A 15509-nucleotide genomic window follows, 5' to 3' on the forward strand; every position below is an offset into this window, starting at 1 on the left:
AAGGGCAGTACAGGGTCAGCTAATCCATTTATGGCCAGGATTTTTTAAATTATATTCAAGATAAAATAACGAGCTCCATTGCAGCAATGAAGACAGCGTGATTGAGAATAAAAAAATTCATTCTCTGTTACTCTTTCTTAAAATGCCGTTCACTATATCCACAATGACAGTTATTTGTCAGTCTACGAAGATGACAAAGTACACGGTCCATGAAAACTAAAGCAGTTTAGGTGAAAAGTGCAGCAACAATAAGTTAAAAGAGGAAATGCAAATCGCAATAGTGTACCTCACGTTACAAAAAAGAATATCCTTCTAAATCCAGAACACTGCAAAACATGTTCTCAATAAGCACTATGAAGAAGCCAATTGAAGAGTTACCTCAGCACAACCAAGCACAAATTCTATAGTCATCCATACTCATTAAAATGGCCGGTACTCAATGCGAACATCCCAGAAAAAAGAGGCTGCATTACTTGGAAATCTTTGCAGTAAGCTCCCTAACCAGCTTTGCAGCCACCATAGCAGTCATTCCATCAACAGTGTCACGTTGTGGATTGAATTCTACTACATCAGCAGCAACAACATCAGCTTGCAGATTGTGAAGAATGTTCAGAACATCACGGAACGAGAGGCCTCCTGGCTCAAGGTGAGACACCCCGGGAGCAAATGCAGGATCAAGACAATCGACATCAACTGAAACATAAACACCCTTTGCACCTTCCCCAAGTTTCTGCACAAATTGTCTCGAGTTAGATCAAACATTGAAATTATCATGATGAGCGACAAGCTTCATTACATTTAGCATACAATTTTTAATGCGCATATTGGTGGATATACAACGAATAAATGTCAAGATGAATATCTTCATGGAATCAACATGCACAAACCATTATATATTAAATCTGCTGAAATACAATTGACTTGATTGTGTCTTTTGTTAAAGTAATTGAATTGTTGATATCAGTAATAGAGAGAAGGTTCCATGGACTCTTGTACTCAACTATGCAATACAAAGTAGCTTGCTAACAATCTAGGAGCATGCTTGAGATGAGTTTGCTAAATTAACACAAGCCTGGAAAGAAAATAAATAAAAAAAAAAACGGAAGGGCCGCCCGGGGGTGGGGGGGTGGGGGGTGGTTTGTTTCTATATGGATGTTTTGTTGGGGTGTGTCGTTGAAGGCAATGCTGCCTGCTTAAGCCCATATAAATACATGCATATAGAAACATCCAGCTCAGGTTTGGCAAGTGCATAGAACTGTGCATCATGACATTATATGCTTTGTTGCGGTGTGTCGTTGAAGGCAATGCTGCCTGCTTAAGCCCATATAAATACATGCATATAGAAACATCCAGCTCAGGTTTGGCAAGTGCATAGAACTGTGCATCATGACTTTATATGCTTCACATGCATGAGGCACGACCAGTTGTGGTACCAAACAAAATGTTTCTGAAGTGTGAAATGTGACTCCCATTTGCACCTACTGTCTTCATGCAAGTGGGCATGTTATAGGTTTGTGAAGGTTATTGTTAAAGGAGAGGATGCAGGCATGCATGCGTGTCACAGTGAGTGAGTGAGTGAATGAGAGGGAGAGAGAAAGATACCAAATTTTCCAAAATATGGCGATCTTTTGAAAAGGTACGCATTTCGTACTGCTCCACTCCAAATCTTTTCCCTTGTTCACGCCCTTCGCTCGTAATTGATCTAATTCCAACCTGAAATTCCACAAACAAAATTTCATAAAGTTAAAAAATGTAGTGGCAACACAAAATTTCTTTGAACTGCAAACAGTGAAGGTTTTTTTTTTTTTAAGAAAAAAAAGCTACTGCAGACATCTGAGCTGATGTGTATTCACTACCTAAATTATAAAATAGACCAATCATGATTATGTTGGCAATGCCACTGAGAAATGGTTCAAAGCTCTTGCTACAGCAATATGGCATTTAAGTTACCAGAGGAATATATTTGGATGTACTTGGAACATGAGGAAAACCAAATTCCAAGTCATGCAAGCTTTATTATTTGCTATTCCTTAGTGGAAAACCACTTGAAGTCCAGAAATCAAAAATGATTACAAATCAATTACATCAAAATGTAGGATTATATGACAGAATTTTCTGCCTACATGGTTTGGGGGTGGCAAAATGCCAAACTAGTTACTGAAATCCTATACAGATTAAGAAAATGTTGCAGTAGCATTCTTCTTGAAAAAATAAAAATTCAATTACCAAAAAAAGAAAAAATAAACTCTGAAATCATATACATAATTAGTTGCAGAAGAGGAATGGATAGAAATAATAGTGAACTAAATATGATCAAGGACACAATGTGCTGTCTAAAAGAGGACATGTGACAGTTTTGAGCAAACGTTGAAGAATACCGGTACAAACACATGCTGGTCCCAAAACAACAAAATATAGGTGAAATATCATATGATGGTATGGTATACATCCAGAGGATGTACCGGTATCAGAACCTTATCAATATAATCTGCCACAGCCGGTACAGACCAGTAAGCACTGGTACTTAAATCTTTGGTTTTGAGTATGTTCAATGTCAAGTTCTCATTCTCCCAGAAGGATGGGTGATTCATGAAGAATAAAAAAACAGGCTCTTGATCCTAATCTTCCCAGAATTCATTTTTGGGAAGGCATGGGTTGCTTTCCTTGAAAGTTATTACAAATTGCTTGAGCATACACACTTATATGCACTCAAAGACATGTTAATTTAGTGTCCGCACCCATCTTTTCACGTAATCTGAAGTGATGAAAGACACATCCAAAAATGGAATGCGTAAAGGATTTATTTCTGTGCCATATTATGTAAACTTGGATATCAGGAAAATAACTGAATAAGCAAGGGAAGAACCATAATATCTAAAATGAGGATGTAATGCATAATTCACTACTTTTTATTCACATGTAATAGACCACTCAGTTTCCTAGACTTACTACCATAGGATGTTCATATTATACTCTCAAAAGGAAAAAAAGAGCACAAAACAAATAGTATTACTTGTAAAAGCCGCCTAACATAACCCCCTTCCATTATTCGTGCAAAAGAAGAAGCATGCGAGTACATATTTCCTTCATATGCATGATAGATATCTGGATGGGCATCTAGATGAAGAATGTCCAAAGGTCCCCCAAGCTTTTCAGATACTGCTCTGACAACAGGAAAAGATATTGAGTGATCACCGCCTAAAACCAATGGACGAAGTGGCTCCTGTAAATAAATTAGTTTCAGCTTAGCGTGATACTGCATTATATATCTTAGACTGAGGAATTTAAAGAACTTATATTTAATAAAATTGAATAAGAAAGTGCATGATGGTTTATAACTTTATATTTTGCCAAAGATAACGTTTCTGACAGGTATGCAGCGAACTGAAAGCTAATGAACGAAGTTTTTGATATGCACTGAGCTAAAAAGAAAAACATTTACATTTGCCTGTCTCCCATATCAACAATATCTACCTAATGCTGTTTGGTTGTTTCCCTTCAATACAAAATAGACATACAATTTCTCATACTCACAAAATAAGAGAGAAAGCTTGTCAATTAAGATAGATTGTCCTTGAAATTTGCATATGTTTGGACGAAGGCTTGTACTAACAAGAATTATGCCTTTTCCTGCCATGAGTAGGCACGAACAATCACAAAATACTACTCATAAGTCATAATGGGCAGAAATATGCAATGAGACGAGAATAAAATATTTCAAAGTCAAACCATACCTTGGATCAGTTCTTGATAATGGCAAATTAACATTTTATATACATATAAATAAGTAGTTTGATTCATAAAAAAGTATCTTTTTCTTAAATCAAATTACACGTGCATGATGTCACTGATGGGCAAAGCTTGCTAAAGCATGTAATTGATTGGATAAGGCAGTTATACGACATATATTTTGCTAATATAACAAAAAATTGTATTAAGAAATTTTTAACATGAAAGATTTTCTCCATACTTTAAACAGCTTGCATGGAAAAGGCTGGTATATACTTCTGAAATTAACAAGAAAAAATAACATAAGAGATAAATAGTCAGTCTCCATATTATGGATTCCTGGCAATCTTCCAACTTGTCCAGATCCTGTAAAACGGCAATACCTCAGAAGTTTCAGTGTCCAAACTGGTGAAGAACACCTTCAACAACTCAGGAGTAACAAATGTGCCCAATGGCCTTCATATATTGGAACATGGGAGTTCATCTCACATTCTCACCACTCCTAGCAGAGGTTTGGTTATTGAGGATACAGCTTCCTTCACACAGAGCTCCCTCATGCCCTCGCCTCTTTCTTGAATGTGAACCCTGTGAAAGGACTCACAGACATCTATAACAGATTTATGTGGTCCTGCAACTTGTTCGGACTTTCTAACAATGATACACCAAAAGTTCCAGTCTCCAAACTGGTGCAAAACATCTTCAACTACTCCAGAAGACACGATCTCTATGGCCTTGAGGTATTGGAACATGGAGTTCTAATTCTCATCACTTTTTGAGAAGGTCTAAGACTCTAAGTATTGAAGATGAAGAACACATGAAGCTCACGTTCATTCCCTCACCTCCTCCTAGAATGTGACCCCCTGAAGTGACTCTTGAAGCAAAGTTGGTGTTTTGAGGATCATCCTCCTTGGAGAATGTAAAAATGCTGCAGATTCGTCTATAATTTTGGCTCTCTTACATCTACCAAGTTCTACAGTTGGAGGGTAGTAATCTTAATAGCTTCATACTGTAATATTCCATTGCCTCTTTCATCTACAAAGCACATTTCACATAACTAGTATTGGAAGAAACTTCGTACTAAATGGTCGATGTCAACTTTCTAACTTCGTTATCCACCATCATGTACAACCTTAGATGTCAGCTTTCAACTCAGAATTTTCAAGCTATGCTAAATACATAGCGCTTCCTTATTAAACTTGTAAACATGGAAAGCATTCTTATTGTACCTGATTATTATTTACAGTTTTCTGTTCACTTGTTAATTGAATTTCAAAAGGTATTGCATCTCTTACCACAACAAATCGGCAGGCATGCAGATCCTTTGCTAAAGAAAAATGGAATACTTGAAAATATTAACATACAATATAACATATACATATTGTGTAATCTCCTAAATATAATTCAAAATACGCTTTACACCATTTGTTAGAAGTTAGGACTCACATATTCAAGAAGCTTCAGCCTAAGCTAACATATGGCAATTCATTTTTAATAGCTAAAACAGCAGCTCAAGCATTACTAGTTCTCCATGAATCATATGCTTCTTACTGGCTTCTAATATTGACAGTTTCAATTAAGTAAAATGGCTTAATTATACCTGGCATATCACAAAAAGCCATATAAACAAGAATGACGGCTATGAATAGAACAATTTCAAGATCCATGAGAATAGAAAGTAATAATGAAAGGTGGAATAGATAAAATTAATATATGCGGATTGTAAACCATAAGGCATGAACTTCATCAATGCATGCAAATATAAAGGAAAAAAGGTCACTCATGTTTTCCTGACTCTACAGGGCAATAAGATGGAGAAAGAAGAGGGATCAAAAAAATATAAAGTATAATGGTTAAAGCTGAAAGGCAACAAAATAAAATAAAATCCATGAAAACTGTTGTAAACAAATAAGATTAAGCCTCTGAAAAGACCAACAATATGGTGTTTTTCCCTGTGGTGTTTATCAAAAAGAAAGCCACAGAGAATAAGATGCCAAAATTGGAGATACCATTACAGGATGCTTGTAGAAACTGGAAATTAATCATCAGAACATTTGATGAAGCTTTGAAGTTGTCCCAAGTTCCACATGTTATATGATGGGGGCCTTAATGCCAAAAGAATGGGGTAGAAACTTTAAACAACAGGTCAATGTAAACTAAATAAGCTGTGCTGGTTGTGGTTTTTGAGTCCTGCATTCCTGGAGATTATCCTATATTCGGTTTTTCTTAAAATAAGCATAAGTCTTTGCCTGAACTAATGACATTGAATTTCCATATAAAAGAGAAATACACATAGATAAAATAACAGAAAATGCTATATGTAGAATTAGTTGTCTGGACTAGAAAAGGTTAGGCCAGATAGTGCAATAAGACATGTTTCTATCTGAAACTTCCAATACAGTATACTAAAGTATTTGAAGTAATTAAAGATAATGAAGAAATACTGAAAACAGTTGGCTTACTTCTTCCATTACTAGCTTAACAGACTCACTAATAACGTTCATCAGTCTGTTATCATCAACGCCGCAGTCACGAATTTCTTGGATAGGAACATCGCCAACATCAGTTAGCACACGAGGATCGTTTAATTCTTTACCTGTACAACCACCAAATCCTTATCATGAGGACTAAACAGCATTCCATTTACTAAAAGAAAAAGGATCAGTGCAAAGTCAGAAGTCAATGCATGATCACCAAGGATGTTCCATTCTGAGATGCAACCTAATTATATTATTATCATGTGTTAGTTATCCTGAGGAATCAGTCAATTGTTGATTTAGATGTCAAAAGTCTATCAGTTTTCAAAGATCAACTCTCAGAACCTATTCATTTAGATGTCAGACAAATGAGAATTCAATTGAGTTTGCACCATGCTAGTAGTTATATATCTTATCATTACTATAATCATGATAATGGTAACTTAAAATTGGATAGAAATTATTGGTTTTAGCAACAAATGGTCCTTTAGCTTTCTGGTTGGCCCTTATTGACTTCAACTTGCACTTTACATCTATAACTTATGACAAAAATGTAGCCCATTCATTTTTAGGAATGTCAGGAGAATGAAATGTATTGGTTCTATAGATACTCCTTTGTATAGTTGGTTTTATGCTTAACACCTTACCAACGCAGATACAAATATATAGGGCTATGCCACGAACGGATATGGTTGTGTGCTTTATGCCTTCATTCTAGGGTTTTCATAATCAATCATGAAACTAAAAGCCCGGCCACTTTGCTAATTTAATAGTTGTCTTTGATGCAACCTTTGGATCTTTAACATTGACATGAGAGGAATACATTGTCATTTTTCCAGCAAACCTGCTGACATCAGCCATTAGTATTCAATGCAAGTCCATCCGAAGCTCATTCACTTTGCATCTGGAAATGCTTCCTTCTAAATTCTTACAAACTTCACACCCTACTTGTCCTCTTTTATTTGTTTCAACAATGTAAGCATAAATTCCATCAAAGACTTCAGTTTTGATCTAAGACATTTAGATCAGAACTGAATAGGCCTAAAAGATCTGCTGCAAAAATGTGCACTTGGTTCAGAGAAATTATATCAGCACCCATTCTAATTCATGGAGGAAGCAATCAAACTAAAAGATAATGAAGATCATCAAAACTGCAAAATATTTCCCCATATGGGCCTAAAAGATCTGCTGCAAAAATTGTGCACTTGGTTCAGAGAAATTATATCAGCACCCATTCTAATTCAAGGAGGAAGCAAGCAAACTAAAAGATAATGAAGATGATCAAAACTGCAAAATATTTCACCATAGACTATAGTAACAATGGGAACTGCATATCCTTTTCTACAATAATAGCATGATTGTTTGCCAAACTAAAAGAAAAGGTTCAGAAGAACTGGTTTATATTAAAATAATAAATTGATGGAAGAGGCAATCACGGTATAACATGAATGATTTGTTACTATTTAATAGTACTATAAAATATAACCAAAAAATATTATACTTGGAGAATTTGATTATGGCATCATCTGTACAATAAGTTAGGTTGCAGTATGAATAGCTATTTTTTCTACCTTCTTCCGTGCTAGAGTTGGTGCTACCACACCAGATGGCCTCCCTTATGCGAGGTGGAGCAAATGCAGGTCCTTGCAGAAATGATGAATTGTGCCCTAGAGGAACTCCCAGAAGTGATGCTGAAGCTTTAACACCTCCCAAAGCCCGTAGCAACTCTCCCTGGAAAAGTTGGACCATAATAAATTTAAGTAGAAGAAAATCAGAATGAGCAAACTGATGAAATGTTAACGATGCTGAGACGAGCCTAGCAGCTTAATGCACTTATAATTTCAGTCTTGTCAAAACAAAAGCACAAAAAAGCCTGTTGGACCAATTAGTGTAAACTTGAACTGGAAAGACAGTAACAGCAGAAATACTTCCCCAGGAAACTCTACAATAATTGGTTTAATTGAACGGTCTGAGGTCTGCGCTCTGTCCACATTCATCTCTGTCTTTTCAAAAAAATGGAGAAGTCATGGTTTCATTCTGTATTTTTTGAAGATGGGCACAAACTCCAAACCTTATAGTTTACTTGTAAACATGGCATTTACTTCTCAACCAAAAGGGGCTTTGATCACAATTTCTCCCTGCTGTCATCTGTGATATCAAACGTTCATGCCTCAATGAAGCAAAAAGAATTCAAAATTGATTGTGAATTTGTTTTACATAACCATAAACATATAGCCTCTATTTGAGGTTTGGCTTTATGAGTATTCAAATAGCAAGTACTTCTACTAGGGCTATCTCCACTTATATCCCAAGCCTTTTCAAACCTTTTCCCAGAGTTTCACTAATGCAAGTTTATGTCTTTTGCTCCTCTTTCTAGACCCTTTATACATATCTAACCACCTCTTCTCACCAAGACTACCTCAGATCAAGTAGCACATGCCAAAAGATCTTTCAAGAGGACACTGGTGAGTGTGAGTAGCTTGTCCAACCATCAAACACTTACTCATAAAGAGAGATGGGGAACTACCCCTTTACTCAACAGCCAAAATCTTTATCCAACAACATAACTTCAAAAAATTCCCATCCAACATGGCAATTACTAATTTGTAATTTAGATATTGATCTTGTATGAAGGTATATTAGTAGGTCCTGCGTGTCATCTAATTGGTTTTTTTTTCTTTCCTCCTTTTTCTTAGGTTTCTCCCTTTTTCTAATGTAGTTAGTATGGTTGAAACAAATCGGATACCGGTATATCCATATCCATATTTGTTTTATTTGATGAATATAGATATGAATACGGATATTAGTCTGATACAAAAATTCATATCTATATTTGTTTTAAATATATACGGATATAAATCAGATACCAAAAGTATAAATATAAATATAGATATAAATTGGATAATTAAACTTTATGGCCATAGAATCAAATATATTACTAAGTGGATGGTAAATCAAATTAATAACATATTGATAGGGTCATATATTTTTTTTAAAAAATCATGAGTACTATATAAAATTAATTAGAGTTACAAATAGAATCAGATATTCAGATGTAGATAAGTTAGGCGTCTATCCACATCTATATCCATTTTTCTTCGACAGATATGGATACCAATATTATTTGGATGCTTATCTTTCTATCTATATCCAGATAGATTCAAATGCAAAAACAGATTTAGACGGATATTGTTTGGTCCATTTTCACCCTAATAGTTAGCAATATCTAAAAAGTTTTCAAATTCTATCATATCCTTCCTCTTTTAGCACTACAAAAATGTTATTACTTCCAGAATGTTCCTCTTCTGAATTTACAAAGAATAGATTCAAGAATAACGTCAGCAGCACCATCTCTTCAACCTTAAAACTTAAGGTTTGGTAGAATAATTTAATTGCGTATGGCGTCCCAGAGAGATGCGAATTATTTATCATATGAGCTGATAACATAGACGCTCTTCTCCCCTATCTATTTGCCCTGGTATCTCAAACAAGAACAACAAGCGACGGAAGAATCAAACCTACCAAGTAGAAATTCCGAACAAGTTGGTGGACAAGAAAAAACTCCAGGGGTAGGTGGGATAATAATATACCTTAAGCTTGGCCCGCTCGCGGATAAGGGTGAGGGAGGCATCGATGACCCGATTCTGTCCGTTCTCTATCAACGCCGCGGGGATGTTCGCAGTGCTCAGCTTCTTCACGTGGTAAATCCACTTCGTCCCCAGACTCATTTCTTCCTTCCTTCAACTAAATAAACCGATTAAAATAAAAATCCTGTATCAAATCTCGCTCCATCAAAGGATAAGGAGAAAAGAGGGGTGGGCGACGAGGAGTTGCAGATTTGCTACCAACCAAGAACAAAAACCCTTCCGTATGAAGGAAATATGAAGCGCTGCTGCTCCACTCCTTTCAAAACAGGAATGGTAGAAACGGGAAAGAGAATAGAGGCTGAATTCCTCTGCTGGGGTTTTAATATTTCGGAGCTGCGGCGGCGGCGGCTGTTGGACAACAAGAAAGACATCAAATATGACACGAACAAATAAACGATAAGTGTAAATAAAAATAATAAAACAAAAATAAAATAGAAGGAAGGAGACGTACCGGTTTTTCCGCCTGATGCTGGAACGGCTGCTAATAATTCCCTATTAGGGTTGAAAATAGATAGATCGGATCATATTTAGATTCATTTTAGTATCTGAATCTATATATAAAACAATAAATATAGATATAAATAGGAACTATTCGATTCATATCTAACTTTTTTTTATAATTCTATTTAATTTTATATAATAATTTTAATTTTTTTAAAAAATAAATAATTATATTAATATATTATTAATTTAATTTATTTTTTATTTAGTATTTTTATAATATTATAATTATAAAATTTAATTATCTGACTTATATTTATATTTATATTTATATTTTTAGTATTCTATATATCAATAAATTTTATATTACACTAATATTATCATCAGATACAATAAAAAATAGATATGAGATACGGACATATTGATAATTCGAATTCGATCCTATTCTTTATTCTACCATCACCATCAAAACAAAATCTCTTTGATGTTAAATAAATAATAGAAGCGAACTAAATATTAACTCCTCCGCCTTTCCTCCCTCCTTTCCTTGTGGGGGAAAAAAACGCTATAACAGAAGTTATGGAACGCCTCACAGGCGAGCAATCATTGGGTTGGGGGGGTGGCAACGGGGTCCAACGAGGGATCTTTGTTCTGCTGTGGCGGCGGAACAGGGTAAGATGCGATGCAGCACCTCGATTGGCTGGGCGGCGATGGCCAAGCGACAGAGATTTGTCGCCGTACGCCGGTGCACGATAATTTTTTACATAGACAAGTCGTTCTCGTGGGAACGGGATCTTGATTTTATTCCCACGTGGGTATTTATCTCGGGTCTCCACCCGTGAACTCTCGAAAAAAGAAATTTAAAAACTATTCAGAGATGAGGATAAAACTTAATAAAAAACTCGCACAATTATTAATTTTACATAACAAATCAGATTTGTTTTTTGCAAAAGGACGTTTATCTATTTAAAAATTTTGAGATAATTCGTGCCCGAATCTTAATACTTCACGTTTATTTAGCACCCAGTACATATTCATTAAACGTTTGATGCACGTCAACTTGGACAAGATTTCATGAGCGATAAACTCAGAGACAAAGGCATATGTGCCGTTGATCTTCACAAGAAATTGAGTCAATTAAGACGCCATGCGACAAAGACTGATTTTTTTTTCTTTTCTTTAGACCACCTCTACGACAAGTCTAATTTGAGCTGAACGAACGTGACTAGTCTCTGCTCCAAAGCTGAACGAAGACCTAACCTACCGTTGCATCTTGCATAGAAGTTCCACACGTCAACCCCACGTAGCCACCCATGGGACTCACCATGCGCAGCCAAATGGAAATACATAATAATTTTGTAATAAATGAAATAAGTTACAGTACCCACAGCCATGTTCGATGTCAGCTCATTTCGCAGTGCTCATACAAAATTAGTGTAAGCTGCCGATGTACCAAAAAAAAAAAAAAATTCTCTAACATCTTTTGAACGGACAAAGTGACCTTAGAGCCAGACGCATTACAATTTTTATTAATCATGTGGATCCCTCGTTGGAAGATACCTAGGGCGAGTATGACCCCGACCGTGACACCGACCAACCCTAAAGCACAATCATATAATTATACGGGTCCCATACCTAAATTATATGAAGGGTGACGACAAAGTGCAGCATCTTTGAGTAGTTTTGATCCTAGGGACCAAACCAGACCCATACTAAAATGAAAGCTGCTGCTTTTATATAGGTTATTGAAGATTTCAACCTCTGCAGATCACAACCAACTAAATGTAAGAAAACTAAAAAGAATGAATAACTGGTTTGGACAACTTACCAAACCATACACTGTTCATGCTTCTATTTATAGAGTTTCAGTGAGAGAATTACAAAGTTTCAGAGAGAGAAAGAAAAGGGCAGTTACACGTAACAATCTTTAGTTATAACAGACTGTAGTTATTACAACAGAAATAACAAGAGGCTCGTGGGAAAACTTCTGTGAGTCCAAAATCAGGAAGTTCGTGGGAAGAACTCTGAAGCAGAACTCTGAAGCAGCCAGAACTCTGAAGCAGCTGAGTTGCAGCTGAGTTGACCATACCATTGGAAAGGTTAAACTGATAGCTTGGAGAAGGAAAGCTAACAGCTACTCAGCGGCTGCGAAAGAAGAAGCAGATGAGTTAACACCCCCCTGCAAACTGATGGGGAGATGACAGACCAGCAGTTTGGAACGCAGAAAACAAAAACGAATAGCAGAAAGCCCTTTGGTGAAGACATCAGCAACCTGGTCTTGGGTAGCAATATAGCGGACCTCAATGTCTTTGTTCACCACTTTCTCTCGAATAAAATGGTAATCCACCTCAATGTGCTTCGTTCGAGCATGGAAGACAGGATTAGAAGCAAGAGCAAGAGCACCAACGTTGTCACACCATAGAACAGGAGGGGAAGACAATGAGATGCGAAGCTCAGACAGTAGCATCCGAAGCCAATATAATTCAGCTGTGGCAAGTGCCATGGATCTATATTCAGCTTCCGTACTTGAGCGAGATACCAGAGATTGCTTCTTAGCACTCCAAGAAACCAGATTTTGACCCAGAAAGACACCATAGCCACTGGTAGATCGTCGATCATCAGGATTGCCAGCCCAGTCAGAATCACTGAAGGCATGTAAATGAAGAGAAGATGGTGAGTAAAGTAAACCAAAGTCTACTGTGCCTTTAAGATAGCGAAGAACCCGTTTCATGGCAACCCAGTGGGGTAATCTGGGATTGTGCATAAACTGACAGAGTTGATTAACAGCATAGAAAATGTTAGGACGGGAGATAGTGCAATATTGGAGTGCTCCAACAACATGTCGATATGCAATGGGATCAGGTAGTAATTCTCCGGTATCAGCAGAGAGTTTGGAACCAGAAGCAACTGGAGAAGCCAACGGCTTGGCACCAACCATCTTCGTTTTGATCAATAAATCAGTAATATACTTGGTCTGTCTCAAATGCAGCATCTGTGAATCTCTGGAAGCTTCAATGCCCAAAAAGTAGCTTAAAGAACCAAGATCTTTCATGTGAAAACAGGACTTTAGTTGACATATAAGATTCATAATAACACCAGAGTCTGAACCAGTGATAATGATATCGTCAACATAAACCAATACAAAGACAGCAACCTTGGCAGAGTGAAAAAGAAACAAGGAGTAGTCTACTGAAGACTCAATAAATCCAAACTCCAATAATTGCTGTGATAGCCTCCTAAACCAAGCCCTTGGGGCTTGTTTGAGACCATAAAGGGATTTATGAAGTCGACAAACAAAATCAGAATGGAAAGAGTCAACAAATCCCTGTGGTTGTTCCATGTATACCTCTTCATCCAGAATGCCATGAAGAAAAGCATTAGAAACATCTAATTGTCTGATGGGCCAGTGAAAGGAAACTGCAAGTGCCAAAACCAGTCGGATAGTAGATGGTTTGATAACTGGACTGAATGTTTCATGGTAATCCACTCCATTTTGCTAATCAAACCCTTTAGCAACTAGACGGGCCTTAAATCGTTCAATGCTCCCATCTGCTCTTCGTTTAATCTTATAAATCCATTTGTTACGGATAATACAATGAGTTGTAGGACGGGGACATAAGGACCAAGTCCCATTTTGCATCAATGCATCAAACTCAAGCCCCATAGCAGCACGCCACTTAGGATCTGATACTGCTTGTGAGAAACAAGTAGGTTCAGATTCACTTAGAATACTAGATAGAGCTCGGAGAGGGTGACGAATAGAGGAGTAAACATGAAAATCCAGAAACTGTTTTGGTTTGGAATGGCCTGTTTGAGACCTGGTGACAATGGTGGTTGGTTGTGAGGTAAGTGAAGGAATAGAATTCCCATCATCTTGACCAAAATGGGATGATACTAGAGGAAGAGAATCTGAAGCAGCTGAGGTCATGGGAAAAGAAGCAGAGATAGGAGAGGGATGAATGGGGGAACCTGTAGAATGTGTACCGGGAGATATCAAAGGAGTGGTGATGAGCAAAGGAGTAGTAGAAGATGCCGAGCTCCATTTGTCAGCTGAATGCAGTCCCTCCTTCATTGCTGGAAAGCAGTGCTCATCAAAAACAACATGGCGAGAGACAAAAATGCGACCAGTAGAAAGATCTAAACAACGATAACCACGTTGATTATTCGAATAACCCAAAAAGACACATTGTTTACTGTGAAATGCTAACTTGTGGGATTGATAAGGTCGAAGAAAAGGAAAGCAGGAGCAACCAAAAACCCTCAATTCAGTGTACCTAGGGTGCTGTTTATGAAGTAAAAGATAAGGGGATGAGTTGTGTAGAACTGGAGTCGGTAGACAATTGATGAGGAAGACTGCAGTTTGAAAGGCATCAACCCAGTATTTTGGAGGCAGACATGATTGGGCTAGTAAAGTGAGACCTGTTTCTTGGATATGACGATGTTTCCTCTCAGCAATGCCATTTTGTTGGGAGGTATATGGACATGTCAAACGATGATAAATTCCATGATGAGCTAAAAATTGTGTAAATTGGTTTGATAAGAATTCACCACCATTATCAGTTTGAAGTTGTTGAATGTAACAGGAGAAGAACTTTTCAACAAGAGTTTTGAATTTCACAAAAATGGTGAATACATCAGACTTATAACGAAGAGGATACAACCAAGAAAAACGAGAAAAATCATCAACAAAAAGAACATAAAACCTACACCCACTGATTGATAGTACCGGGGACGTCCAAACATCGGAATGAATAAGAGCTAAAGGAACTGTAGTTTGGCGTGTAGATGCATGAAACGGAAGATGTTTTCCTTTGCCAAGCTGACAGGGGGAACACACTTGTAATGGAGTTGAAGACTTGGTGACAGAAAGGAGATTAAGACGCAGTAAATGGTCTAAGACATTCTTTGACGGATGACCTAACCTTGAATGCCAAGTATCAAGGGAAGTTTTAACACCAAGATTGGCTGTGAAACATTTGGGTTTGTTTAGAGAGCACTTCTGATCAGCAACTGGGTAGAGACCATTTTCAACCGTTCCATGGAGCAGAAGGCGTTCTGTCTTGTTCTCCTTCACAGTAAAGTCAGTCCCAGTAAGTATAAAGTAACAATTATTATCCAAGCAAAACCTATTGATTGAAAGAAGATTAGTAGAAGCATTAGGACAATGTAAGACTTTGGATAGATTAAAGATGGAATTTCCAACACAAAGAGAAGAGGA

At 37.0% G+C, this 15509-nt stretch overlaps 1 protein-coding gene across 1 annotated transcript; it reads right to left on the reverse strand.

The window, feature by feature from the left end:
• Nucleotides 1-224: 224 nt before the first annotated feature.
• On the reverse strand, nucleotides 225-10316 carry LOC103703540 (arginase 1, mitochondrial). The gene is made up of 8 exons (XM_008786422.2): nucleotides 10302-10316; nucleotides 10053-10198; nucleotides 9794-9947; nucleotides 7775-7934; nucleotides 6189-6322; nucleotides 3014-3223; nucleotides 1603-1713; nucleotides 225-730 (listed from the first exon to the last, which is right to left on the reverse strand). The coding sequence occupies exons 3-8, from the start codon at nucleotides 9929-9931 to the stop codon at nucleotides 470-472; spliced, it is 1014 nt and encodes a 337-aa protein (XP_008784644.1). The 5' UTR covers nucleotides 9932-9947; nucleotides 10053-10198; nucleotides 10302-10316; the 3' UTR covers nucleotides 225-469.
• Nucleotides 10317-15509: the final 5193 nt, after the last annotated feature.

Source organism: Phoenix dactylifera, chromosome 2 (genome assembly GCF_009389715.1).
Source record: "Phoenix dactylifera cultivar Barhee BC4 chromosome 2, palm_55x_up_171113_PBpolish2nd_filt_p, whole genome shotgun sequence".
NCBI classification, from domain to species: Eukaryota; Viridiplantae; Streptophyta; class Magnoliopsida; order Arecales; family Arecaceae; genus Phoenix; species Phoenix dactylifera.